The sequence below is a fragment of the Oryzias melastigma genome, linkage group LG1 (assembly GCF_002922805.2).
Source record: "Oryzias melastigma strain HK-1 linkage group LG1, ASM292280v2, whole genome shotgun sequence".
Lineage (NCBI taxonomy): Eukaryota > Metazoa > Chordata > Actinopteri > Beloniformes > Adrianichthyidae > Oryzias > Oryzias melastigma.
The window spans coordinates 17285100-17310404 of record NC_050512.1 but is presented as its reverse complement, the minus strand read 5'-3'; the positions used below and the strand labels follow the sequence as shown (position 1 = coordinate 17310404).

The 25305-nt window shown below is 37.7% G+C and overlaps 3 protein-coding genes across 4 annotated transcripts in view; 2 read left to right on the top strand and 1 right to left on the bottom strand.

Annotated features, from left to right (window-relative positions):
* Nucleotides 1–14121, top strand: part of arhgef38 (Rho guanine nucleotide exchange factor (GEF) 38) — a 16483-nt gene extending 2362 nt beyond the window's left edge. The window contains exons 2-14 of the mRNA XM_024290345.2: nt 4612–4796; nt 5157–5274; nt 5356–5503; nt 5593–5610; nt 5688–5887; nt 5971–6104; nt 6237–6341; nt 7480–7599; nt 8244–8600; nt 8690–8827; nt 10031–10232; nt 11104–11384; nt 11802–14121. Coding sequence (XP_024146113.1) covers nt 4612–4796; nt 5157–5274; nt 5356–5503; nt 5593–5610; nt 5688–5887; nt 5971–6104; nt 6237–6341; nt 7480–7599; nt 8244–8600; nt 8690–8827; nt 10031–10232; nt 11104–11384; nt 11802–11984 — 2189 coding nt within the window. The 3' untranslated portion in view covers nt 11985–14121. The remainder of the gene's footprint in view (nt 1–4611; nt 4797–5156; nt 5275–5355; nt 5504–5592; nt 5611–5687; nt 5888–5970; nt 6105–6236; nt 6342–7479; nt 7600–8243; nt 8601–8689; nt 8828–10030; nt 10233–11103; nt 11385–11801) is intronic.
* Nucleotides 14122–14458: 337 nt separating this feature from the next.
* ints12 (integrator complex subunit 12) lies at nt 14459–19027 on the bottom strand. The gene is made up of 7 exons (XM_024289962.2): nt 18872–19027; nt 18109–18266; nt 17865–18011; nt 17120–17301; nt 16839–16998; nt 16580–16723; nt 14459–15227 (listed from the first exon to the last, which is right to left on the bottom strand). Exons 2-7 carry the CDS (start codon nt 18262–18264, stop codon nt 14673–14675), a joined length of 1344 nt encoding a protein of 447 aa, XP_024145730.1. The 5' UTR covers nt 18265–18266; nt 18872–19027; the 3' UTR covers nt 14459–14672.
* A 68-nt stretch (nt 19028–19095) lies between these two features.
* Nucleotides 19096–25305, top strand: part of gstcd (glutathione S-transferase, C-terminal domain containing) — a 53798-nt gene continuing 47588 nt past the window's right edge. The window contains exons 1-3 of one of the 2 annotated variants that reach the window (XM_024289958.2): nt 19096–19257; nt 19345–19761; nt 21813–22253. In XM_024289958.2, coding sequence (XP_024145726.1) covers nt 19354–19761; nt 21813–22253 — 849 coding nt within the window. In that variant the 5' untranslated portion in view covers nt 19096–19257; nt 19345–19353. The remainder of the gene's footprint in view (nt 19258–19344; nt 19762–21812; nt 22254–25305) is intronic. The other variant, XM_024289961.2, reaches the window with a different exon arrangement.

Genomic DNA, 25305 nt, shown 5'->3' with positions numbered 1-25305 from the left:
TGCCGGATCCCTTTCACTGGGCCATACGGTGAAAAGCAGCCTATTCACTTTCAAATGAACTCATTGGCCACTAACCATACTTCACCAAACGTCAGCAAGGTTTTATCTATGCTGCATCCTCCTGAATTCCACCATGTTCGGTTTTTATTTAAGATAATTGATCATTTAAAAACATTAATGGCGAAAAATTATCCTAGAAATTCAACAAATGAATGCGTGAAAATACTGTTCACACAGCCTGAAGTTGCTTCGTATGCAAACTCCCACCATGGGGGCTTTTCTCACGGGTGGAGGTTTTCAGTCATCATTGGCTTGCTTCACATATGACACCTCATGATGCAGTTCAAGAATTCGATATGGGTTTTGGAGAACAGTTCCACCTTTGACTCACTACCTCATTATATTCTCTGACGTGACTTATTGCAAATAATCCCCTTTTCTCCTAAAGTCAATTTTGTCGTGATTAGCGACACGGCACAAAAAATGTCAAGTGGTTTGAACTCTTTTACCAAGAATTTATTCATGTTTAGGAGCAGAAAATGCACTTTTCTGCTAAATTCTCTGATTGGTTATTTCTGTTATTCAGCAGCTCTGGGCTCATCTACTCAGTTTCGTGGAAAGTAGACTCAAATTGACTCCCTCAAGCCACGCAGGAAAGCTTTATCAAGTTTCAAGGCATTTTCAAGAAGCTATTTTCTCGGTAAACAGAAGAGGTCACACAAAGATCTGAACAACAAACAACGTCCAGAAAAAAACAAAATCATTTGGAATTATTTGGATCAAGAAACACTTAAATTGTCTTTAAAGTAATGAAAACTGCATTTGTTCAATGTCAATATTTATTTTGTCAGTCACAATGGAACATTTCAATGCTTAAATATACGTAAAGGAATGACGTCAATGAAGTTACTAAATAGATTTTTCATAATGAAGTGGCAGATGGAACTTTAAAATTGTTGAGCTTTCTTTTGGGCCGATTAGGTTTAGAAACTTGTTTCTTTGGTACAATGATGAATAATATCCTCCTGACTAACAGAGGAAAAAAACTTCCTTTTTCATCCACCAAAAACCACAATTCACATTTTGTATCATTGATAAGCCCTAACTACCCTCTGTAGATACTAAAAGGAGTTAAATTAATTGTAAGCAGTAGATGGGATATATTCAGGCTTGGAAATTTTCATTGCTGTTAGCCAGGATGATAGAAAAAAATCCTCTATAATTGATAAACATGTGAGTGTTTTTGCCTTTCTTGAAGCTTGTGTAACTAGTGACAGTACTGTGGAGGGAAGAATCTGTTCTCTTAAATACTTGCAAATACAGGAGGTAAATATACATGCTGTACCTAAACCAGTTTAAGGTGAAAAGAGGTTAGTTTTTACTATACAACCATAATCCTAAAATCCAAAACCCACAGTGGACCTAAGAAGCGCAAACTGATGGTTTTTAAATGGTCTTAGCAGTTCCTTTACTTAAAGCTCTTTGAAAATCTGTGTACAGACTGAAAATAAGTATAGAACAGAAAACAGCATAAATCTCACAAATGAATGAATTAATTACAGTTTTAGACCTTTTTACTAAGGTCTTATTGTTATGAAATGTATTTACTAAGAGAGATTCCTGTTTGAAAAACTGTGTTATCTTTATTTAAATGTCTATCAGTTTTTCTGGCGATGCCTATCCATCCACCCATACATTTTTATCAGCTCGCATTGCCCCTTTTGGGGTCACTGGGATGCTGGAGCCTGTCCTGACTACTGTTGGTTGAAGGCGGGGTACACCCTGGACAGGTCGCCAATCTATCGTGGGGCAAACACTCAGTCTTACACACACACATTGGGTAACGGAAGGAGCTAAACATTCAATTTTTATATTTTCAGCCTTTTTAAATAGAGTTCTCCATGCTTTTGTTAAGTCTTTTGTAGTAAACTACATCTATATATATAATCATATATTACTTTTGGCACACTAAAGAACACATTATTGCTGAGCTTTTTTATACCTTGGAGTAAGACGGCTGAATCTCTGAAGCTCCGCCTTTCACTGCTTGTGGGCGCCTCCCATTTCATGACATCATCCTAGAACCGGCATCAGCAGCATGTCTGTGTTTCGCCCACAAAAACAGACAAGATCCGAACTTTTGCAAAGTGCATACCGTATACCTGCCTTCAGTAGCCCCGCCCATCGCTACACTAGTTGTGGTAATGCCCATAGCTAGCAGCTGAGCTAGCTGAGTGGCGAAGCTAGCGGCTGATCACTGCTAGCTGAGCAGATACGTAGGGTGTTTGTGTTAGCCTGGGGGGCGGTTCTGGTAGCACTCTTCCTGAAAGGGGCAGTTTTCACTTTGTGACATCAGCTCATGAGAACCGGCCCATTTTTTTGGATTTGGAGGGGCTGGTAGTCCGAGCGGATGTTTTTAGACAAATGCTTAAGAATACGTGAATGGAAGAAAATGCTACTTTATAGTCAGGAATTGTCATTAAATTACACTTAAAAGCTCAAAAAGTTGATTTTGTATGGCTTGTCCTTTAAAAAGAATACAAAAGCTGGTAAAAACTATTAAGAGAAAACCCTGTTTAATGACCGTTAATATATTACTGCTGAGTTGAACTTAAGCAAAAATGTGAATTTTACAAACCGTTTATCCAAAATAAACAAATAACAAATTGGAGTGTAAGAACTAGTTCATAAAATGACATTTCTAATAAACGTCACTGAAGCAGAGTGTGGTATCGATAGCTCCCTGAACTTTATTTTGTTGCTTTTATTAACATCTTAAACTTGCCAGAATATTAGAACCAAGTAATGTATAAGAAACTCCTTTTTTAGGGAAGAACAAAACTATTTTCAAACAGATTTTCATGTCACTTACACCGTCTCTGACACCTGCTTCCTCCTAAAAAACATTAGTTGGCTTTGTTACTTTGATGATCCTGCCTAAATATAAAAATAAGAGCCACATTGTGTAAATGTCAACAGGAGGCTGAAAAGAGGAACATCTTTTTAAAACGAGATAACTTCTTATTTTTCACTTTCAATTTAAGCAGTAAGCAGAGCGTGTGGGTGGTTACTTGTTTGCATGTACACATTTGACTGTTTGTGGGTTCACACATACTTGCATGGATCAGTGCTGGACTGTGTCCCTGCTTTTGTGGAAATCTTTCTATGCCCCACCTCACCACAAACATGAACACACAACACACACACACACACATCCCAACAAATCAAAACATCACTCTTATCTTAAAGCTAAAGCAACAATTTATCCTTAGAAAACAACTAGAATTGTTTCAGAATCATGCTAAATATCCTCACAACCATGAACAACAGGTTGTGAACAACCTGCACTGATCAGCTATGAGAAAGTGGTCCTCACAATGATATAAAGACAAGCACACTGCAGCAGGCTGGTGTGTGTGTGTGTCTTCTGAGGCAGATGAAATGCCAGAGCGCACAGCAGAATTACATCAGCTGCATTATTAGTTTCGTAACCTGACACGAGCGTCGCAGACCTCTGTCTCTGCCCTTCATCGCTCTTTCCCTCCAGAGGAGGAAGCAGTAGTTGGCATCGATTAGGCAGCGAGGAAGCATCCGTCTTCCCTGAACAGGCGCTTCTGGCTGCCATGCAAAGCACAGAGCAGCCTCTGACTGATAAGACAGCAGAGCAATAAAAAAAACCAGAAGACATAAACCTGCCAAGCATGTTAGGAGAGACATGTTGGTATTTGCTTAAAAATAATTAGATGACTGTGAAATAAAAAATGGTGTCAAGCAGATTGCAATCAAGTTGCATGTTTTTAAAGCTTATGTGGTCCCCAAAAACCAAGGTATATTTGTGAATTTTCACTGCAAACTGTTTGACACTTGCCGACATTCACTTATTTTTTTAAAAATTCTAGATATTTTACCAGATTTTAAGTTGTTTTAGCTTATCTTTGCTCCACACCATTCCAGGCTTTCCTATCAGCACAGTCAAGAAGTTTCTGTCTCATTAATCGCTAAAACTAAATTGAGTCAAATCCTTTTGTTTCATACACGACAATGGAAAAACTTGATTTAAGTCAAAAAAAAAAAAAAACGGCTTAATTTCAGAAATGTTCATAAGACATCTAAATGTTGTAAATTACTTTAGAACGTGAAGCAGCCATTTTATAATTTTCTTCACATTATGTTTAAAAATTAGTAATTTTTCACTTATATAACTAGTTTTTGTAACTAAAATGAGCAATAATTAGGTACATAGGAACTCAAAAACACAAACCATTAATTTAAAAGCACCTAAAATGTACTTATTATGCCATATGCCATTCCATTTTAAATAATTTAATCTAGCTATTGGCTTTTTAGCTAACTTTTCCTTTTTTTAATTCTTGTGCTGAACTCCTTTCTGTATTTTGACACCTTATTCTGACATTTCTAGTTAAGTAAAAATGACCTGCTTCATTACTACTTTCTTGTGATTTTATCTTAAAATTAGTGTTATTTTCCCTTTTTTGGGGGCTTTCCAGTACAGCAAAAAGTTTTTCTTATGTCTAAAAGTCAAATGAAATCCTGCATGCTATTTTGACCAATAAATGCTTGTTTAAAACAGAACAACCTTTTTCCCCCCAGAAAAACTGATGCCCCATGAGCTGTCCACGCCCCTCTCTCCAATTCTGGACCCAGAAGAAGTCCGTGTGAGAAAGATGAACCGCAGGGCGAAGGTTATCAAGGAACTTGTGCAGACTGAAAAAGACTACCTCACTGACTTGGAATTGTGTATTAGAGAGGTGGTCCAACCACTCAGAAACATGCAGGTAAATGGCTTTCAAAATGTAATAGTGCCTTAAAAATAATAGGAAAAGTACATCAGGATTTTGTCATTTATGTCATTTAAGTCCAGATGTGAAGTCTGACATTAAATTTCACCCTTAATGTGTTCATATATATATATATATATGCTTTTTTATGCCTTACAATACACTTCCAGATAAACCCAACTGACATCTGCCTTAGTTAATAAATAACTTTGACATGCAAAAATGTAAATTTTGTGCGTGTGATTTAGTTTGTAAAATATTGTGTAAAAACCATAAAAATAACTTTAAATGTATTGATTTCATTGAGACGTGAATTGGGTCAAACTATTTCCAACACAACTTTTTTTTTTTTTTAAGGTTTTAGATGTAGACCGATTGTTCACCAACATGGAGACCGTGTGTGAAGTTTCTGCAGAACTTCTGCAGAGACTGCATGATGCAATGGCGGACCCTGATCCCGAGGCTGTTGTCATTGGTACAGATATTTTAATTCTTTTCTTTTTTTTTATTTGGCTGCTGCTTTTATTGTGAACTGTTTTTCCTCTTTTTGTCTAAGGCGAAGTATTCATTCAAGCAAAGGCAGCTTTAGAAGATGTGTATAAGATTTACTGTTACCACCACGATGATGCTAACATGTCTCTGAAAGCCTATGAGAAGGATGAACAAATAAAACAACATTTCATTGCATGTGTATTAGCGCTAAAGTAAGTTTGATCCCTTCTTTAAAGATTCTTGTGTTACATTCATAAGCAGCCACTTTTATTCACTTATTTATTCAAATGTTTCATTGCAGGAAAATATATGATCGAGAGTAAGTACATTTTTTTGATACGTTTCTAGTGTTTGCTTCAACCCATTTGTGACTAAAACAGATGCTTGTTTGCACAGAGGAAAAGCCAACTTGTTGGACATGGGCTCTCTGCTCATCAAACCAGTGCAGCGGGTCATGAAGTATCCGCTGCTGCTGGGAGAGCTGTGGCAGGCCACGCCCGAAGACCACCCCGACCATCAGCCCCTGCAGGAGGCGTTCACCGCTGCTAAGATCATAAACATCAACATAAATGAGTTCAGGAGGCGCAAAGACATAGGTGCAGCACCACTGATGATAGTCATCACTTGTGTTCAACATATCCCAGCGTGGTTTTGATGCCATGTTCTTTCTGATCCTCAGTTATGAAGTACAAGAGGTTAGAAGATGAAGGGACTCTGAGGGGGAAGCTGACCAAGTTGAACATCCACTCTATTCGGAAGAAGGGAGATAGGTTTGCTGGTTATCTTAAGATTCTCACCGGAGTTGAACCACAGGTAAATGGGACATTTACTTACTTTATTTTCCTCCTTCAGTGAAAACTTTTTAAATCTGGATGAAAAAATATCATATTGTTGGAGGACACAAAATATTGAAAACATATTGATTGATCAAATATTTCTGTGTAGGTGAGAGATGAAGTATTCGACAGAGAGGAGAAGCTTTTTAGAGGTCTGGGGAAAGCTGTGAGGCAGCTGGTCAAGAATATTCACTGTTACATGCAATTCACACAGGTGAGTGACAAATGCTCGATGTGGAGATGTCTCAGTTTCTGCCAAACACCAAACTAATACATAACTAGTAGCACTAATTGAAGTTTAAGTCATACAAGACCTTCTGATGAATCAAAACACAAAGAGAAAGTTATTCTCAGACAACTTTGTTTGTATTTTAATAAATTAAGATTTGTTCTAATTATCATTTAGTTTGTCTTTTAGTCTCACTCCTGTGGATTTTTTTCTGTTGCATATTTTTCTGTTCTATTGATGTACTCTTAGATTGACTAGTTATTCTAGTGAGATGGAAGAAGCAAAGTTTTTCCCATCAATTTTCTCTGTTGAGTCTCGAAATAAATAAAAAAAATATATTTAGAAAAAAAAATAAGATTTTGGGGCATACAATTTTGCTGTTTGAAAATCAAGGGTCAAAAAAATGTCAGAAAGAAAATTCAAAGGTTTAAAATTCTCAAGAAACAGAAAAACTTCCATCATCATCTTAGATTTATTATAAATGTGTTCCCGTATTTGATTTATGATTATGCTTTTTTTACACAAAATGTTTTTAATAAGTATAATTTCCAGGACATAGTATCTGCAGAGCGCCACGAGTTGATTAAAAATTCCCCTCTATGTTGGTGCGGAGCAACCCCGCCCCCCTTCCCCTCTCAGTTGCGCAGCAGGAAGCTCGTGGCCTGTCCAGCGCATCTTCTATATCACAAATAAGATCTTTTTCAAACAGCATTTTTTCGTCTCCTCCTGATTCATAACAATAGGGAAAAAATCTGACATTTTTAGCTTAATTTTCTTTCTATATCTCCTCCATTATCAGAATAATGCCACAAGATCATGTTAAAAACACCAAAAAATAGTTTTCGTCACAGTGGGTCTTTAACATGATACCAAAAGAAGCAAAACAGAGATTCTACATGCAGAACATGTGATTTAAAACAAAATCAATCAAGTTGCCTCACAAAAAATTAGAAATTCTAGCTTATTAGTGTATACATTAATTCATATTTTTCTCATTTAAAAATATATTCTTTTTTTTTAATTGTCAAAATTACTACACAGGAATTCAGAAGTTATGATTGATATATAAGCATCCTATGATATCTGAATCCCCCACATTGTTTTCTAAATCTGCTTTCTGCAGGAAATGGTGTCAGTAGCTGTTCAGAATGTGAAGGACATGGAGACCGTTATCAAAGATCCAAACAAAACTGACACAAATGGTTCATCCCACAAGAACGGGAATGATCCATACAAACTGTTTGTAAGTACAGCTTTTTGGGTGAAATCCAATCTTTTTTTTCTGTCTCATGGCAAGTTTTATTTAACATTTCAGTTTTTTTCTTTTTCACCGCAAATCTGTTTTTCTGTGTGTGACTGTCCCCTGCACATCCCTGCACAGGCTCTTATTCAACAATGAGGCTTTTGTCATGTGGCCAAAGCCTACCTGCCTTTTCTCCGGAGTATAATTCTACTTTTGTATCTGTAATCCAAGCCTTTTTCCCCTGGTGGACCTGAGACTTTCCACTTCACTGCAGGATGTTAAAAAAAAACCTGTGGTAGACTTTTCGTGTTTTTTTTTTAAATGTAGTTTAGATGCTTGTTGACTCAGAGAAGAAAACAAAAGGTCTTGCACAAAAGGTGGCTTAAGAATTGCAGAGCCTTTTGCCGCTTGTGTAAAGATATTTAACAGTTGCCATGAGCCAGTTTATGCAACAATAGTCTTTTTCAGCCTCTTGTCAGCAGCGCTTTGAGACACTATTAGTATATTTTTAGCTTAAATATTATTAAGTATCTTTCATTTGCCCCTCCAAGACAATTTTATTAATGATTTCTTTAAGAAAAGCTTTGAAAAACATTCAGAAGTTCACTGAATTGCTGACTGGTCTTTTGTTTTTTCTGCTGCAGAAGGACAGAATGGAGAAGCTGGTCTTGGTGCCCCTGTCTGCCCTCCAGGGCATGTTCACAGCTCCTCAGAAGCTCATCCAGAAGCGTTACGATAAACTGTTAGATTACTGCTGTCGCCTTGAGCGCTCGTCTTCATCATCCACCGCTGCATCCTCAATGTCACCTGGGCCCGAGGACCCGTCTGATCCTGCCAGGAGGGACTACGAAGCTCTCAACGCTCTGCTCGTGGAGGAATTGCAGCACTTCAACCTGGCTGCTTACACCATCCTGAACAACAGTGTGGTGTGTCTGGTGGCGCTCCTCAAGGAGCTGATGGGAAATGCACTGGTCGATGCTCCGTCGCTCCAACAGCTACCTGTAAGGATCTCACGCACGAGGAAAAACACAGCATTTAGGAGTTATTTTGACTCTAGGATCGAAATGAATGATGTTATGCATCTTTTCAGCCTCCGCTGTCCAACATGGTGGACGTTCAGAACAGCATCATGGATAAGCTGAACAATCTGACCTTCGTAAAGGACAATGCACAGAAGCTAATGGAGCGAAAAGTCAGCTTTGAGAGACAACGAGAGAAGAAATCAACTGTAAGAACACAAACTGTGCAACTCCAGACTCCACTGTCTCTTTAAAATGTGTTATTTTACAGTTCTCTTGACTAAAAAATTACACATAAGTATATTAGGTTTGGGAAATTCCTTATAGTCAAAGTGACCTAAAGATTTTCTCAAGTTAACCATTTTTTTTGTTTAGACAACCACACATAATAAGCTACAAACTCAAGGGAATCAGATCAAATCATATGTTGTGAAAACTCTTTAAGTCTTAATTGGACATTTATTTAAGCTTGATTAAAGGCAGATGATGGACATGGAAAACACACTGAAACTTTAAACTACTAGAAAAACAATGTAAAACAAAAATTTTAATCCATGTTTAATATATTTTAACTCAGTAATTACTATATCATTTTTTTTTCTTTTAAAGTATATAGACTTCGTCCAAAAAGGGTTTTTATTTAAATAAAAGAAGACGACAAGTAATCGCAAACCAAAACCCACAAATACCTTAAGTCTGACTTTATTTTTAGCTATTAAAATGTAAAATCACATAATTTATCTTTTAAGTAAATGCAAATGTAATTTTGGAGCTGAAGTGTTTGGTGCATATTAGCATCAAAAGGTTAAAGTCCCCAAAATAAGTTTCCAGCGCTCTTTTGATTATGATTATTCTGGTTTTAGGCTAAACAAAAACCTGTGATGTTTTCTAGGACAAAGTTTGTGCAGAGTGGCAGGACTTCATCAGAATTTACCTCTGACTGTTAGGGTGGAAGTAAGCCTCCCCTAATATCCCATCATCCGTTTCTTTACAAACGTTCCTGCTAACTTACAGCCCCTCACAACCCCAACCTAGCATTAGCAGTGTAGCAAAAACAGTGACTAATATTGGAGCTATCCAGACGAGAAAACAAACCAAAGACATACATGGATCTACTTGGGAATGAAACAGTAAGCGAAGCGGGCGAAAAAAGGATAAAAAAATAAATATGAATAAAGCATTTAGCTCTTATCTGTCTGCTCAGCTGTTGGACAGTACAAGTTAATAAATAAAAAAAAACATTTTATCATCAGAAAAATATTTTGAGAACATGTTAAAAAATCCCCACAATTTTCATTGCAGTGGATCTTTAATGAGTTTTATCAATATTTGTTGTATTTCCTGCACTAACTAACGGACCACCTGTTAGGTACAATGCATGCATCACAGCTCTGTGCTGCTCTGCCCTCCAGGTGCCAGAGGTGCAGCATCAGACAGAGGAACAGCGTGCTCTGCTGCTGGCAGAATACCCAGTGAGCCGTCTCTACCAGCTAAAAAGGAAATGCAATGGCTGCCAGGAGCAGGACCTCAGCCTGCTGGAGGGGGAGCTGGTGGCCCTGCTGGAGGACACAGACCCCATAGGAAGCAGCAGCCGCTGGCTGGTGCACACAGGAGGTAAGTGTGTGGCAGCTTCTGTCTTTGTTTATTTGCAAATAGGAAACTATTCTCGTATGCAGACTAAACTACGGGCTCTAACAATACGTGGAGAACCATGTGATCAGACTGGATGTGCAGGTGTGTCTACTCTGTGACTACACCTGCATATTTCAGGTGATTGAGGCGCATCAAACTTTACTTTCTGACAAGTCAGCACACAGGAAGCACTGCCAGGAGCCGCCGTCTCATGCGTCGCTGCGGCGGCCTCTGGAGATGGTTGCCTCACAACAGGACCAACTTTATAGCCTGTCTCCATCTCGCCTTTTACACCTCACAGAGGCAGCAGGGATCACAGTGTACTCTCAGCAAACCCTTGCACGTAGTACTCACTGTTACTGAAAGAAGAAAGCTCCTCCCGCCTTTGTTATTCAAATGTACCAAGCGCTTTAAGTTGTGCTTTGCTTTGTTTGCTGCAGTTGCTATTTATTATTTTCCGCTTTTTTGCAAACTATAAAGAGAAGCATTTTCCTTTGGAAAAGCGACGGTCTTCTCCTTTTCCTCGGAGACCAGCATTTCCAGGAACTTACTCTGTTGATACCAAAACTATGAATATGCCAGCCTCATATTTACAGATGATCCAGGGATGCTTGGAGAAAGCTAAACACAAAAGCCATTTGTGTTTTCTTAATATTGGAAAGACATTTATGTCAACCTAAAAAAAAAAAACAAAACTATATTTTTCCAGGTTTTTTATGCATCCGAGAGTCTAGACTGAAACATTTTGCTTAAATTAAAGAATGATACTTACTTCATACAAAAAAGTACCTTTAACATATTTTTAGGCCTGTAAAGCACAATTCTGTTCTGATGGTTTCTTTCCACTCATCAGGTGAACAAGGCTACGTTTACTCTACATTCCTGAAACAATACAACCCTCAGAGGGACTCGCAGCGAGCGGCCCAGAAAGCTCAGGAGCAGCAGCAGCAGCCGCCCGCCGTGGCAGACGACGACTTTGACGACCTTAGTCTGTTCGTGTCAGGCAGTGGCAGCAGCAGCCTGCACAGCTTCAAACTCAACACCACCGACAGCAGCTCCATCCTGTCTGGCCTGCCGGGGGAGCTGGAGGCGGCTGACGACCTGGAGGATCCTCCGGAGACAGAAGCTCAGCAGGTGTGTATTCTGCAAGCCTGGCAGTGACTCATTAGATTTGAGGACACCTGTAACAGGTACTAGTGAAGGCTTGAAGCAAAATTATTATAGAGAAACACATTTTAAACATTTGAAATAACTTTAAAAAATGTAGATAAAATAAAATGACTAGTTACAGTTGAATTAAACCATCATCTTTGAGTTAACCCTAACATGCTATTTAGGTTATATAATAAAAACTATGCTGTAGTAAAAAACCTTTTGCTGCTGAAATGGAAAAAGTAGAAAAACAGCAGCAGGGAACAAGATGTTCTTCAGTCACTCCTGCTGAGAATTGATAGAACAGCGCCACCCTCTGGATTGACAGGAGCACACACTCTGTACTGTTTTCAGTACAAACTGTCAACACAAATGAGATATTTGCTGTTATTTCCACAGTTTTATGCCGTGTACGCGTTCCAAGCCCGCTGCGCCCAGGAGCTGACCTTGCAGGAGTACCAGCATGTCCGCATCCTCCAGTTTTGTGACCTGGGGGGCAATAAGGAGTGGTGGCTAGCAGAGGCTAATGGACAAAGAGGATATGTCCCAGCTAACTATCTTGGTAAAATGTCTTACGCATAATCCGAGGTTTCTTCATTCCTTCATACTTAAAGGTATAAAATATAAGGAAAAAAAGGGTCAAAGGCTTTAAAAATGTCTTTCTTGTATTTGGAATTTTCTACAAACCAATTCTTTTTCTTTCACTTTTAAACAGAAAATCCTAAATATGATTTCCCATTCCTGAAAATGAGTTTCTATTTCCTAAAACATACATAGTGCAAAAATAATATATATAAATAAAAGATGATAGAGAGAAATTTGCAACAAATCATAAAAAAACTGGATGAAAAGTATGTGACCACTTCCTTAAATTGACCTTAACAAATATCTTTCACCTTTTGGTTGATTGAAAATAGTTGTAGGTGAGGTGTTTTCTGGGAAAAATGCTGCTTCAGAGCCTTTGAAGTTATTGGTGTCGTCTTAATTTTATTAATTTCATAGTAAAAAGTCGTCCTTTGATGCGCCTGCTGGCAATACACCGTTTGCTTATTCTGTCCCCTGATTTATTTCCCTTAAGAACTTCAGTCTGTGATAAAAACCACAAAACATCAGCTCATCTGTTGACGGGCTTCAGCCCAGACATCTCCTCGTGTTTTACTGTGTATTTTATAGTGCTTCTATTGTGTTTTATGGACACTGATGACGATTATTGAAAGTGTTCTGAGCCAACACTGAGGTTTAAAAAAACAAACAAAAGTCTTCCAAGATGCTGAAGAATGAAACAATCTGTCCTTTTGATCTTCTCTCTTGTGAAAACATCAATGAATCTTTGCAGTTTCACGTTAAAATATAAAAGTTAGGATCCAGGCAGCTTTAGGGATGAACATTAGTAAAAACCCGTTAAGTGGGACTTTTTATTTTTTTTTTTACTTTTTGATATTATTTAAGGTTTCAATGTGTGAAACATAAAACTCAAGAAATGTTGTCTATTTCTCACTGAAGTCTGTTGTTTCTATCTTGCGTATATATAAAAAAACAAGAAATGTCACACTAAAATAAAGAAAATAATATCTAAGATATATATTAAAAGATGGGTTTTTAAGTAATCTAATTACGTTGACTTTTTCCATTATTGGATAATGGGCTTCCCCATCATCCAATGTGATGAATAACACTTGGAATGAGTATCGCTAAGGATGTGGCACCTTAGCAACCATTGGGGAACCTTTTAGAGCAGGTGTGTCCACACTTTCTGCAAAGAGGGCCAGATTTTCTGAATATTTGTGTGGGCCTGAATTCTGTGAATCCATATAATAACATTAAAAACAAATGAACCGTTTCATTTTACACACTTCTATAATTTCTTCACAAAGAACAGAAAAATAGATAAATACACATCTATCTAAATTACTGTGAATCTCCTATTTAAAGACTATGCACCATTCTTTCCCAATTAGCATGCCTCTTCTTGAAAACAGACAGTCTCTTAAAGAAAAGGCACAGATGTTGTATTTCACTGAAAAAAATACTCAAATTTCTACTTTTTCTGAAAGTGGCGGCCCTCGTCGTCAACTTTGAAAAAATCTTTTACAGTCGACCTTTTAGAAATAAACCAGAGAGTGTCACAAAAGGGTCGTGTTATAGCATTGCTACAGGTTTAAAATGGCTAATTTAGCCGATCGCAATCAAAAAAAAAAAAAAAAAAAAATTGTACAGCACTAGGGGGCCCTTATTTTTGATTTTATGACAGGAGGCTGAGGGCCAGTGAAAATGTTAAGATTTGGCCCTTGGGCCAGACTTTGGACATGCCTGCTTTAGAGAGTGAGGTAGTAGAGAGAGGCCAAACTATCCTGAAATCATGAAAAAAAAAACTCTTGGAAAAAAATGAATGCAGCTCTGAACTTAATATTAAACTATATATAAGGAAAAAGATTTGCTTTTATAAATAAAATTGTGAAATATTTTGATAACAGAGTTCCTCTGCAAAAGTATTTTAACGAAATACTGAGTTTTAACAGTTTAGTGTGAATTGTAGTTTTTGGTACTTGTTTTTGTTCTTTTTTTTTTTTTTTAAAACTTTGCTGATGTCAAACGGCACTTTTTAAAAGCAGATGCAATCGGTTACCTTGTTTTTGTATTGAAATGGTTGATCATATTTTTTGTAAGAATGAAGCACAGGAGCTCGCCGACGCCTTTGAGCAATAACGTGTTAAAAAAATAAATAAATAAAGCGAGCGATTCCATGAAAAGAAAACAGCACTTTTTGCTGGGCACTTTTTGTTATTCAGTGTTGTTCAGAGTAAAGATGAAGTGATTTTAAAAATGAAGAAAATACAATATATGTGAGAAGATTTAAAGAAGATATATGAAGTATATTTGTCAAAGATATATGAAGTCTATGTGAAACAGGTTTTACGAAATATTTTGTGTATTTTTTAATTTGAGTTGAAGAAGTGACACGTGAAATAAAAAAATATGTTTATGATTAAATTGTTGTGGTACTTTTGTCCATTTTGTGTGACAGACTGACTCACATCCACAAAGGAAACGTCAAGCATTTTTAAAGAACCAGTACTTTAATGACACTATTGGTAAAAAGTAGCATTTCTATGGATCAGATTAGATAATGAGTTAAAGTTTTTATTTAACGTTAGTTTCAAGTATGGATGATGTTGGTCCATGTGCAGCTACTCAAGGATTTGCAAAGTTCTGGCACTGAATTCGCTCATATCCTGTACTTTTTTTTTTATCTGTTCTCTTTGCCTCCACTTATTTCTTCATTTTTTTCTGCGCTGCTTTCTTCTTAACCATGTGCAGCCGTTTCATGGCGTTTAGTTGGGATTCTTGAGAGGTTGGAGCTTTGTCTCCCGAAGCGCCTTTTTGTCCGTTACCATTGTTTCCATTACCTCCTCCGTTATTGCTTCCACTGGGCCCTGTTTGGGCGCTGCTCGGAGAGCCTGCCCCAGACGGGGAGGACACCTTCCCCGGGCTTTCTGTGCTCGACGAGCGACTGACCGGCTGCTTCCCCAAAGTCAGAGGTGGAGGAGGCTTGAGTGTTACCTGGCTGGAACCGTTTCCATTGTTGCCTCCGACGACTTTTCCTCCCGCAAGTCCCGACTTGGCCCCAGCGAGCCCCGACAACCCAACAGGTTTCTGACTAGGAGCTGTCAGGGTCTTGCTGCTCCCGCTCGCGCCAGAGGAAGCTAGTTTGGAGCTAGCGGGAAGAGATGGACTTGTTTTGGCGCCAAATGCAGCCCAACCTGTCAAACCGCTGCTGGAGGAGGAGGATGTTGAAATGGTGGAACTCGCCAATGTGGCAGGAGGCTATGTGACAAAAAAAGACAAGGGAAAAAAGTTAGAAACCTACAGGATGTCACAGGATTCATCAAGAATCCATTACACTAAGAAGCAACCCCATACAATTGCACATTTGTCCAAATGCTAAAATAAAATGCTAAATTTGCAAAGTTTTTTTCTTATTTAACTTTGTTACTGTGGAAATATGAAAAAAAGGAAAAAAGTAATTTAAATAAAGGCATCTGATGCTTTTACATAGTTATTACAAGTTATAACAAGCCCTACACAACTACTAATGTGAATGCTGCAGTTTTAAATGTCTAAGAAATGTTTTTAAATTCAAAAATATATCATTTTTAGCTATTTTCAACAGATAACATGCTTATTTCATGTGGGCTAAGTGTCATAAATCTAACATACTTGATATATTCAAAAATGTTTCCATGATATATGTAAAGATTTTAGACCCTCTACATACGATCGCTGTAGTTTCATTCATAAGCCTCCTGCCCCGCCCACCCAGGACGCTTTTGAGCGCATGTTTGTGTGGTTCCATCAGTGATCGTGAGGAAATATCTATACAATAAGAAAAAGTACGAGCCTCAAACTAATCGATGCACATTATTTTTTTTTTTTTAAATATGGAAGCACATCATGAAACAGCTGATTTGTTTTTGTCATCAACAAAATGCACTTATCAGTAGTCCATGCTGTAAAAACCTAGCCACAAACAGCAAAATTATCTGAATTTTGCTCCATTTGTGGCCAGATCTCCACCAAAAAAAAAAAAAATTCGAGTAACCAATGAACCTATGAAGCATGTTTTTGGATGGTGGGAGGAACCTGGAGTCCTCGGGGAAAACCTGCGCATAAACGGGGAGAGCATGCAAACTCCACACAGAAAGGTTTCTGTTTCAGGTCCCACAGCCGGGATTTGAACCAGGGCCTTCTTGCTGTGAGGCAATAGCGCTAACCACTGCACCACCATGCAGCCCCAACACAAAAAATAAATTAAATCTTTTGAATCCTCAAGAGTTCTTGTTAACTATTTTATTCTTTTATTTTTTCAGGTTTTCCTTTGTGGTTCGTGTTTATGTTGACATTTTTTAATACTGCCAGCACTAACATCATACAAAGAGAACACATTTTAATTTGCATGGTTTTAAAATGTCAGATATTTGGTGATTTTTAAAGATTTCTTGGTGCTTTGCCACATCAAGTGAATGTGCTGTGTTGTTTTTCAAATTGCTTGAAGCTTTTAATTGAATTTAAAAAACATCTTTATTGTAATTTTTTTCTCCAGAAGTTGATTTTATATTTGGATTGAAAAATATTGTGTCTGCAGAGGATTCATCTCCACAACTAAAGTCACCTCCTACCTTAACCTCCGTCCTTTTGAAGGCTTGGAAAGTGTTGGCGGTGTCAATCTTAAGCTTGCCCTCAGGTTTCTTCACCAGCGGGTCTTTCACCACAGGCGCCGATGATGCGGATGCAGGAGACGGTTTTTGTGGAGGTTTCTGGGCCTTAAGAACACACACAGAAAAAAAACCCATTTGCTTTAATAAAGACTGTTTGTCCTGTTGCCATGACTCCCACTAAGATGAGAGGTAATGTGCAAAGCGCAGGAATGTCTCTCACCATGCGCTTCATTTGCCTGGTACAACGGGCACAGTACCACACAAGGCGGGGGTCGTTGACTTCTTTGTCTGTCACTTGGGGCTTGTGGCAGTCCTGGTGGTACAGATTATGACACTCCTGACACTCCACTAACTGGTTTCCCATGCTCACCGTCATTTGTCTGCAAATCAGAGATACGCAGCAGACACAAGAACAAGTGAATGAGGAGAATTTCATACAGAAAAAGATGCAAATAACTGAAAAACTCAAACATTACTGAGTTGTTAAAAATGAACATGCACCTGCAAACCACACAAGCCAGCCCCATTTCCATGGCAAAGTCGTCAGCATTAGTCTCATCATAGTCATTTAAGTTGGGCATGAGGTCCTTGCTCGTCTGAACAGTAATAGGGGATGAACGATTGTCCGGTTTCTCCAAGCGGGACTTTTTCGGGGGATCCACTTCAGACAACTCCACCCTCACCTGTTTATCAAATGAAACAGAGAACGTACTTTTTGAAACTTCTTTTCAACGTTAGCGTTCAATCACACAAACTGGCCAAAGATTAAGAAAAAATGTCCCGAGCAACGTTTTTTTTTCTTCTTTGTTTTTAAACCAAGGATGTACATGTTAGTTAGGAATGTGCTTTTTCACCTTGCTGTGGAATCATTTAAAATATGTATTTTAAAAATATATTACTCAATTACAGCCCCCAAGAAGGTAATAAATAGACATCAGGTATTCATTAAAAAAAAGCCACTATTAATATGCTAACATTAATGGCTCGTATACACTTTCATTTTCCCTAATCGACATACTTTTCTGCTGAAAAAAAAAGTCTTAATTTTTATGATTTTTTTTAAAGTGTTGTCATATATTTTTAGACATTTATCAAATTTGGGGCTATATTCCTAAATTCTATTGTTCTACAATGGTCACAGCTTTGCCTGGAATCAATGTAAATCCTAAAGAGAATTCATGGTTACAGTGCAATCAAAACATATAGTATCATACAAAATATTACAATACCAAATTATATGCCCCACCTTCTCCAATGGCCTCTTCTCTGCTTCTTTCTTGTTCTTCTCTGAACTGGATTTGGAACTTCCACTGCTGCTGGAAGATGGAGTGCTTAAAGACTTTGAGTCTTGTTTACTCAGTTTGGATGCAGAACCTTTTGGCATCTCCAAGTCCTGAAGATGAACACAGAGCAGAAAAGAGGAGCAATTAGCTGAATATGAATGAAATATCATTAAAGTAGAAGAAAATCTTCAAAAGCGCGGATCTTACTTTTTGTAAAGAGCGGTAGGAGGAGTCACTTCCTCTTGCAAGAGACTCATCAAGCAGAGCTTTTAGTTTCTCAGCTGAATCTTTGGTCTTGGAGTGTAAATAACCCAGAGCCTTTAGAAATATGGGGTCCAACTCCAAACTGACAGGTCCAGCCATTGCTTAGGTAGATAATCATTGACTTATGTGAGTTTTTAATTGACAACTGCAGATTACAATTTACACTTTGTTACGGTACAAACATATTGTTATTTAGTCTAGCTTCCAAATTTTAGGCTCTAAACTGGGCTAAAAAATATTTACGCAATCACAATTAAATATATCTAGAAATCTAGGAACATTTACAATAATAATGAATAATGATTAACATATTTAGCCAAACTTTAAGTTTTAGTAAAATAAAGGAATTTAGAATAAAGTATAGACTGTGAAAGCTCCCCAAAACATAGGAGACCAATGAAAATATTAATTTAAAACAATAAGGGGAACAAAAAAAACAAGCGTTCTTTAAGGTTAGTCAGCGCTTTCCCCGTGTTTTCGGAATTCATTATATAAAAACCAGCGTTGTCATCAATTAACACAAATGCATACTGACAATTAGATAGCTTTAAAAACAAACAGATATTTCTAAAAATCCAGCTAGTAGGGTTAAAGTACTCGCTGGTGGCAGATAGACGGAACAATATTGCTGCGACACAAGTTATCTCCCAAAATGCCGCCTAGATATTAAAATTCATAGCTTAGAGCTTTAAATTAATGATCTTACCTTACACCACGCGTCTGGAAAACACTAGTCTCTTTTTAGGATATGTTTTGTCTTAATGAACTCTTTCCAAAGAGGAAATCACCGCTGACGGTTTATGTCTTTCACAATGTGCACCAATTAAATGTGTCCGGAATCTACAGCCGCGGCGGAAGTAGAACGAAAATAGATTATACTTAATAGCAAAGTCAATTTAATGTTTTTTTTTTCACTCTTAAAAACACTTTGATTTTTTAAAATATATTTTTAATCGATTTTAAGTTATAAAATACATTTAAAATATAGGTACTTTGAACGGACAGCTGGTGGCGCTGTGACAACACTAGACCCAATACTTGGTGATAGAAGAAAAGCAGCACACTGACAACGTGATGTTTGTAAAGTAACCGGTTCGTATGACTCCCTTCTGACTTTTTCAGCATTACTAACAGTTGATAAGACAAAAACATACTGAAACATATCTCTTCCGTCCACAGCATTTTACCATGACTCACGCCGAACAACCTCCGTGCCTTTATTTAGAAGTTTTCTGCCAGGATGAGCAGCTGCGCCTCCCCCTGCACAGCTCCATAGTTCTGTTTCTGCTGTCTTACTGCGACTGCCAGTCTTTCAGAGTGTTCCTCGTCCTCAGCGACGGCAGCAGCTCCGAGCCTCTGAAAAGCCAGCTTCCAGCATCTCTCAGTCTCTCAGACATCCAGGTGGAGGAGCTGCCCAAGCTGGTGAGCAGCTGCCGCCTCCCCGCAGCTCTGGATGAGAGCGGGCAGATCTGCAGAGCCGGACTGGCAGTGGTCCTCAGACACATCATCAACAAAAGCATCGAGGCTGACCCTTCCAGGAAGGATGTTGCTGCTCTGCTGGGCTTCAAAAAGACATGCTTGAAGGCCTGTGCAGAGGTTTGTGCAGCCCTGCTTCCTATGTAAAGTTTTGATTTGTTTTTTGTTTGTTTACACTGGAATAGAGACCAGTTTAAACTCAAATATGATTTAGGTTAGAGGTGCAATGCTAAAACAAAGGAGTGAGTGAAGTCTGGTCTCTGCAGTAGGGTGGAAAAACACAAAAAGTAATTTTGTGCGTTTTAAAATCGTCTACGACCATGATGCTCTGCAATAATAGGCCTCAAGATGAATTTTAGGTGTGATACAGTTTCACACAAAGTAAAATGTTGGGGTAAAAAATTACTCAAACACAACATCAAATGTCATTTTACAGTTCGAGCTCAGTTTTGTCATATGTTATGTTAGTACATCAGACTTGTATTTTCCCTTGCAAAGTAATAAGGGATGTAACAGTTTATCAATTTAAATGGATGAATAATCGATTTATATTCCTACGATTCAACCAGATCAATCTGTCTGATGTAAGTTGTCAATCCATTTGACCTATACTATTATAAAATTGTTCCCAAAGGAAATATATTTATTCTATTGATATTGGAACATACCAATTGGATTGAGGCTTATTTTACTAGAACGTAAAAACAACAATCACAACAGGCAACACGTGAAAACGTATCAAGTTTCATTACAGTCCAATGTCTGGAAACACTGAATTTTGCGCAGACACGTGGCCATACAGTGTGGTAGAATGTTCCGTCTGATGTGGAAAAACAGCAGTGGGCTGAACTCAATGAAACTAAAATGTGAATGGATTTACCATTAATTCTTGTTAACTTGTTTGTTTGTACACATATTTAATTTACACTTCATTATCTTGCAAGAAATACAAGGAATCTGGAAAACTTCACCTGCACTGTTCAGTATGGAGAGAAATAAGTTTAGTAAATCTTGATATGTAACTCATATAATACATTTTGGGCATAAGTACAAAAAAAATACAATTTAAACATCCACAAGTTAAAATTACAACAGCTTGAAACTAATTACTCATGCATGTGTTGGGCTCAAAGCAAGAATTACACACTCATAAATTGGGAATATACTTATTTCTCTCCATAGTTCAGTACAAGGTATTTATTTCTGAGTCACACTGGTTGAGAATTTCTGGCTAAAATTCAAATTCAAGTTTATATAGCACTTTTACTGCTTAAAAGGACCTCATAGTCCTTGATAAATTAAAATAAATAATAGTAAAAATGGTAGTTAAAAATAGCAATAATAATAAAAAAAAAAACAAATAAAAACCCAACACACATAGCCCACAAATATAATCAAAATAAATCAAATAATTATTAATGAAATTGATTCAATATAATAAAGACATGCGGATAGCTAAAATGACTAGATAGCTCCACTATTACCCACTATTGTTTTGCTAAACTTATGTTAGCTTGGGATTGTGAGGGGCTGTAAGCTAGCGTGAGAGAACATAAACAATGGCTTAATGGGATATGGATGAAGCTAAACTGCTGGTAAATGTGTTTCTTAATCTCTATACACTAAACATAATGAGAAAGTCCCAATATGCTCTAATTTCTGTGTTTGTAAAAAGTTTCCCACAGTGTTACCACATGAGCTCCAACATTTCACAGCAGTATTTGATGCTTTTGATTGAGGTTACTGGAATTTTTGGGGCTATTCAGAATGATATAGACCACACAAAACCAACAAATATTCAGCTGGCATGTTGCTGTCCCAGAATACATTGACCTAAAAGGAACCATTATTTTCTAAAGCTACAAAAAAGAAATATTTTGTGAGCTTCTGCCAAAACTGTGTTTGTATGTAATGCAAATTGTCATCTACTCAAATCCAGTTTGGTTTATTGTTGTGATTAACTCCAATAGTTTCTGATGGTCAGTCATTTTTGACTAGATGCACCATTAATTAACCAAAAGTAACCAAATGTTATGTGCTCAAATTCCAGTAGTAATAAATACATTTATAAGCTATAATGTGTTTTGATAATGGAAATTTATTTTGAAATCAGCCAAAAATGTCTGAAGATCCATACAGGTGTTAGGTAAAGTTATTTTTTTTCCCTACAGGTGAGCAAGTGGACCAGACTGTGTGAAACAGGCATTCCTTCAGCCGTGGAGGAGCACCTCCAGAACCCGTCAGACGTGGGGAAGCAGCTGCCTCTTCCCGTCGTCACCCTGGAGAGCCGACTGGCGGAGCCCGTCAAAGTCCACAATGACGACAAAATCCGGAGGCAGAAGCTCCAGGAGCAGAAACGCAGGGAGAAGCTCGAGCCTGTTGGAGACCAGCCGAGCAAGGAGCCGCCACCTCAGGCGTCTGACGAGCTGGAGCTGAGGGCCGCTCTGGCTAAGCTCTCCGTGGCGTTAGTACCGGCACCAACCACCAGGGAGAACTCCGAGATCAGGAAAGTGAAGACGAGGGAGCTGCCGCCGCTGGAGCACGTGTTTGCTGAGGGGCTGTATTTCACTCTGACTGATGTGGTGCTGCTGCCATGTATTCATCAGTATCTGGTAAGGGATTTGCGCCGGATCATTGAGCAGTGCGACTTATTCAGAGTGCTGTGATAAGTGAGCCCTCAGTCTTTCCATTTCTCAAGGATCCATCTGCTTTATGATCCATAAAGACACTCTAAATGATCCTTCTATTTTGTTATTACTGCATAAACCTTAAACCTTCGCTACACTTGGCACGTTTTTCTTCAAAAACCTTGAGGACATTATTTTGTCCCAAGTGTTGGGGAGGGTCATTATTCACGTTTTTTCTCTCCCTACGTGAACCCTTGCAGGGTCTTACTCCACATTATGCACCTCTCTGTTTGAAAAGTGAAGTTGCAAGTTTTAACTGGCTTGCTGAGACCTTTATTATGATAACTTGTCAAATTATGCATGACGTATGGTTTTAGCACTCCGGTCAGGGTGAGCAGACTCCTGTCAGGTGCATTCAAGCAGAAACTTGAGTAAAGAGGACTTGGCACCTGTTTGCTCTCACAGGTGGTCCGGAGCCACCTGGCAGAGCCTGATAACAGCGTGCGAAAGGGTTGCAAATTAAGGAGGGTAAAATGCATTTCATTTGGGAGTGTTTTTTTTTAATTTATTTAGCAGAATCAATACACCGTTTGGGTCTGTATTGACCTAAAATAAAATCAAATTTGAGTGAAAATACCACAAATGAGCAAAATGAATGCAGCTCATCTGCCAACTATATTAGCAGGACTAAAGTGCTTTCAGAGAGAACATTCAGAGGAAAAAAAAAAACATTTTAGCAATAATTGTCTTTTTGAAGGTAAAAAAAAAAGATTGAGCAATTTGAGATAATCATAAAAGTTGAATGGAATGTCTGCAGATATGAAATCCTTCTTGATTTGTGAAGATAAGCTCCGCTCAGACATTCCCATGAACGTGTTGTTTGCCCTAAAGCACCTCCAGGTGTTTCTTTCTAATACCACACAATAGGAATGTGTCTCGCTGGAATCTAAATATGTGATTGTGGTATTTGGAGCAAAATTATTATTCTTAATTACACAACAACAAAAAAGAAAAAATATTTCTATTCAATATTTTCTGCAGCAGTAAAAAAAAAAAACATTATTGTAACAATGATTATACTACTGACTGAGATCAGTTCAGTGTCCAGTGATGCATGAGGCTGCACTCATGTGTTAATGCACGTCTGTCCTTGCACAGTAATTTAAATTACAGATTTTCCTCCAACCAATTATCTTAAATTCTCACTCCGAAAATCTGTTGACCTACTTTCAAAGAGTTTCCAGTGCTCTTTTAAATTTGATTTTGCTGTTTTTGCCAAAAATCTAAAAACCTGTCATCTTCTAGGACATATTTTCTGCAGGGCGGCAAGAGTTGAATAGAAATTTGCTTGTTTACTGTTGATGCGGAGCAACCCCGTCCCCCCTTCCCTTTTCCATTGCAGAGACATATCTGTTTACTCACTCTCCCCCTAGTTTACAGCCCCTCACACTCCCAGTCTAATATTACCGGTGCAACAAAAATAGCGACCAATATTGGAGCTATCCAGCTGTTACAGTTTTGAGTCAGATGCCAGCTCGGACTAGAAAACGAAGATCTATTTGTCTTCAAGTGGATCCATCAGAATGGGGCGAAGCATGGAGCTTTTAGCTCCGCCCATTGTATTTTCTACATCACAAATACAATCTTTTTCAAATTGCATTTTTTCGTCTGCTCCTGATTCACAACGATTTGAATAAAGAAATACTCAGACATACAATTTTGAGCATAATTTCGTCCTCGAGAACATGTTAAAATCACCAAAAACAATTTTTTTTAAAAATCAAAGTGGGTCTTTAAGATCACTACCTACAAGTGGGTTTTTTTTCCTTTAGCCAGAGCTGATTGATTGATTGATCTGGGTTATTTTGAGCATAATTTGTGGACAATTCAAGAAAAAAAAATCACAAACTCATGACAGAAATAATGAAATGGAGTGATTGAACAAACAGACAAAAACAAAGAGCCACTTAAGTCACATTTCATTCAATAAATGTAGTGATTATTAATTAAAGTCAAGTAGAGTTTGATTATTTGCTTGAAAAGTATTGGGAAAAAGTGAGTTTACAAGTTCCACCCCTACTTACTCATTTACAGATTTGCATAGTTTTCATAACCCGGTTCTGATCTGATCAAGTGCAGATTTTTTCAAGTAACAAAATTAGGCGCTTATTGATCAATCATTATTCTGTGAAAACATTGTTTCATGATTTCAGTAAGAATAATCACACGTCTTGTATATATAATACTCATTGATTATCATCAGACTACATTTTTATATTAATCCAGAAATCATTCCTACATATTGCGGATTTCAAATAACAAAAGAGTGCTTATTGATTAAAATGATCATAGCTTCAGCATTAATCGTTTGATGCTAAAAATGATAGACTTTTTTTTTTCTTCGACTGAAAAATTTGTTTTCCTCTCCTTTCATAATACATGTAACAGTTGGTACATACCTACTTCCTGCAGTATTTTTAAGTTTTAACAAGACCTTGATTAAAGCTAATTTCTTCTAGGTATTTGTTTTCTTGTTTCTTGTTTATTCAGCAATTTCGTTCTGGTGAGCTAAAAAAAAATGTCTTTCATACCTGTTTTTCTGGCATGTGGTGATAAACTTAATTCTGCATTGCTTGGTTAAATCCACATTTTTTTTTGCATTGTTGCTTTCTTAGAAGCTTTACACGCTGCGTTCCCTAAAACCCTGGGTTTTTGGTTTTTGTCTTTTTAGTGAACATTGCTGCAGAAAGACTTTGGCTTGGCTGTGAAAGTTTCAGCAAAAATTAGTCTCGCAGCTTTGTGCGTTCATAGTTCTGTCGCTTTGGCAGCCGGCCTTAAATCACCACTTGGCTGTGCGGGGTTTGATAAGGACCAAAATGACATCTTTATACCCCAATTTATCCTGATACTCAGTCAATTTTTCTAAGGTTTCACTTTTTACTATCTTATTCTTAATAAACTGTAACCTGTAAAAAATAAAAAAGTACATTTCTTTTATCAAACAAATGTCTAGATTTCCTTGTATTTCTCAATATTT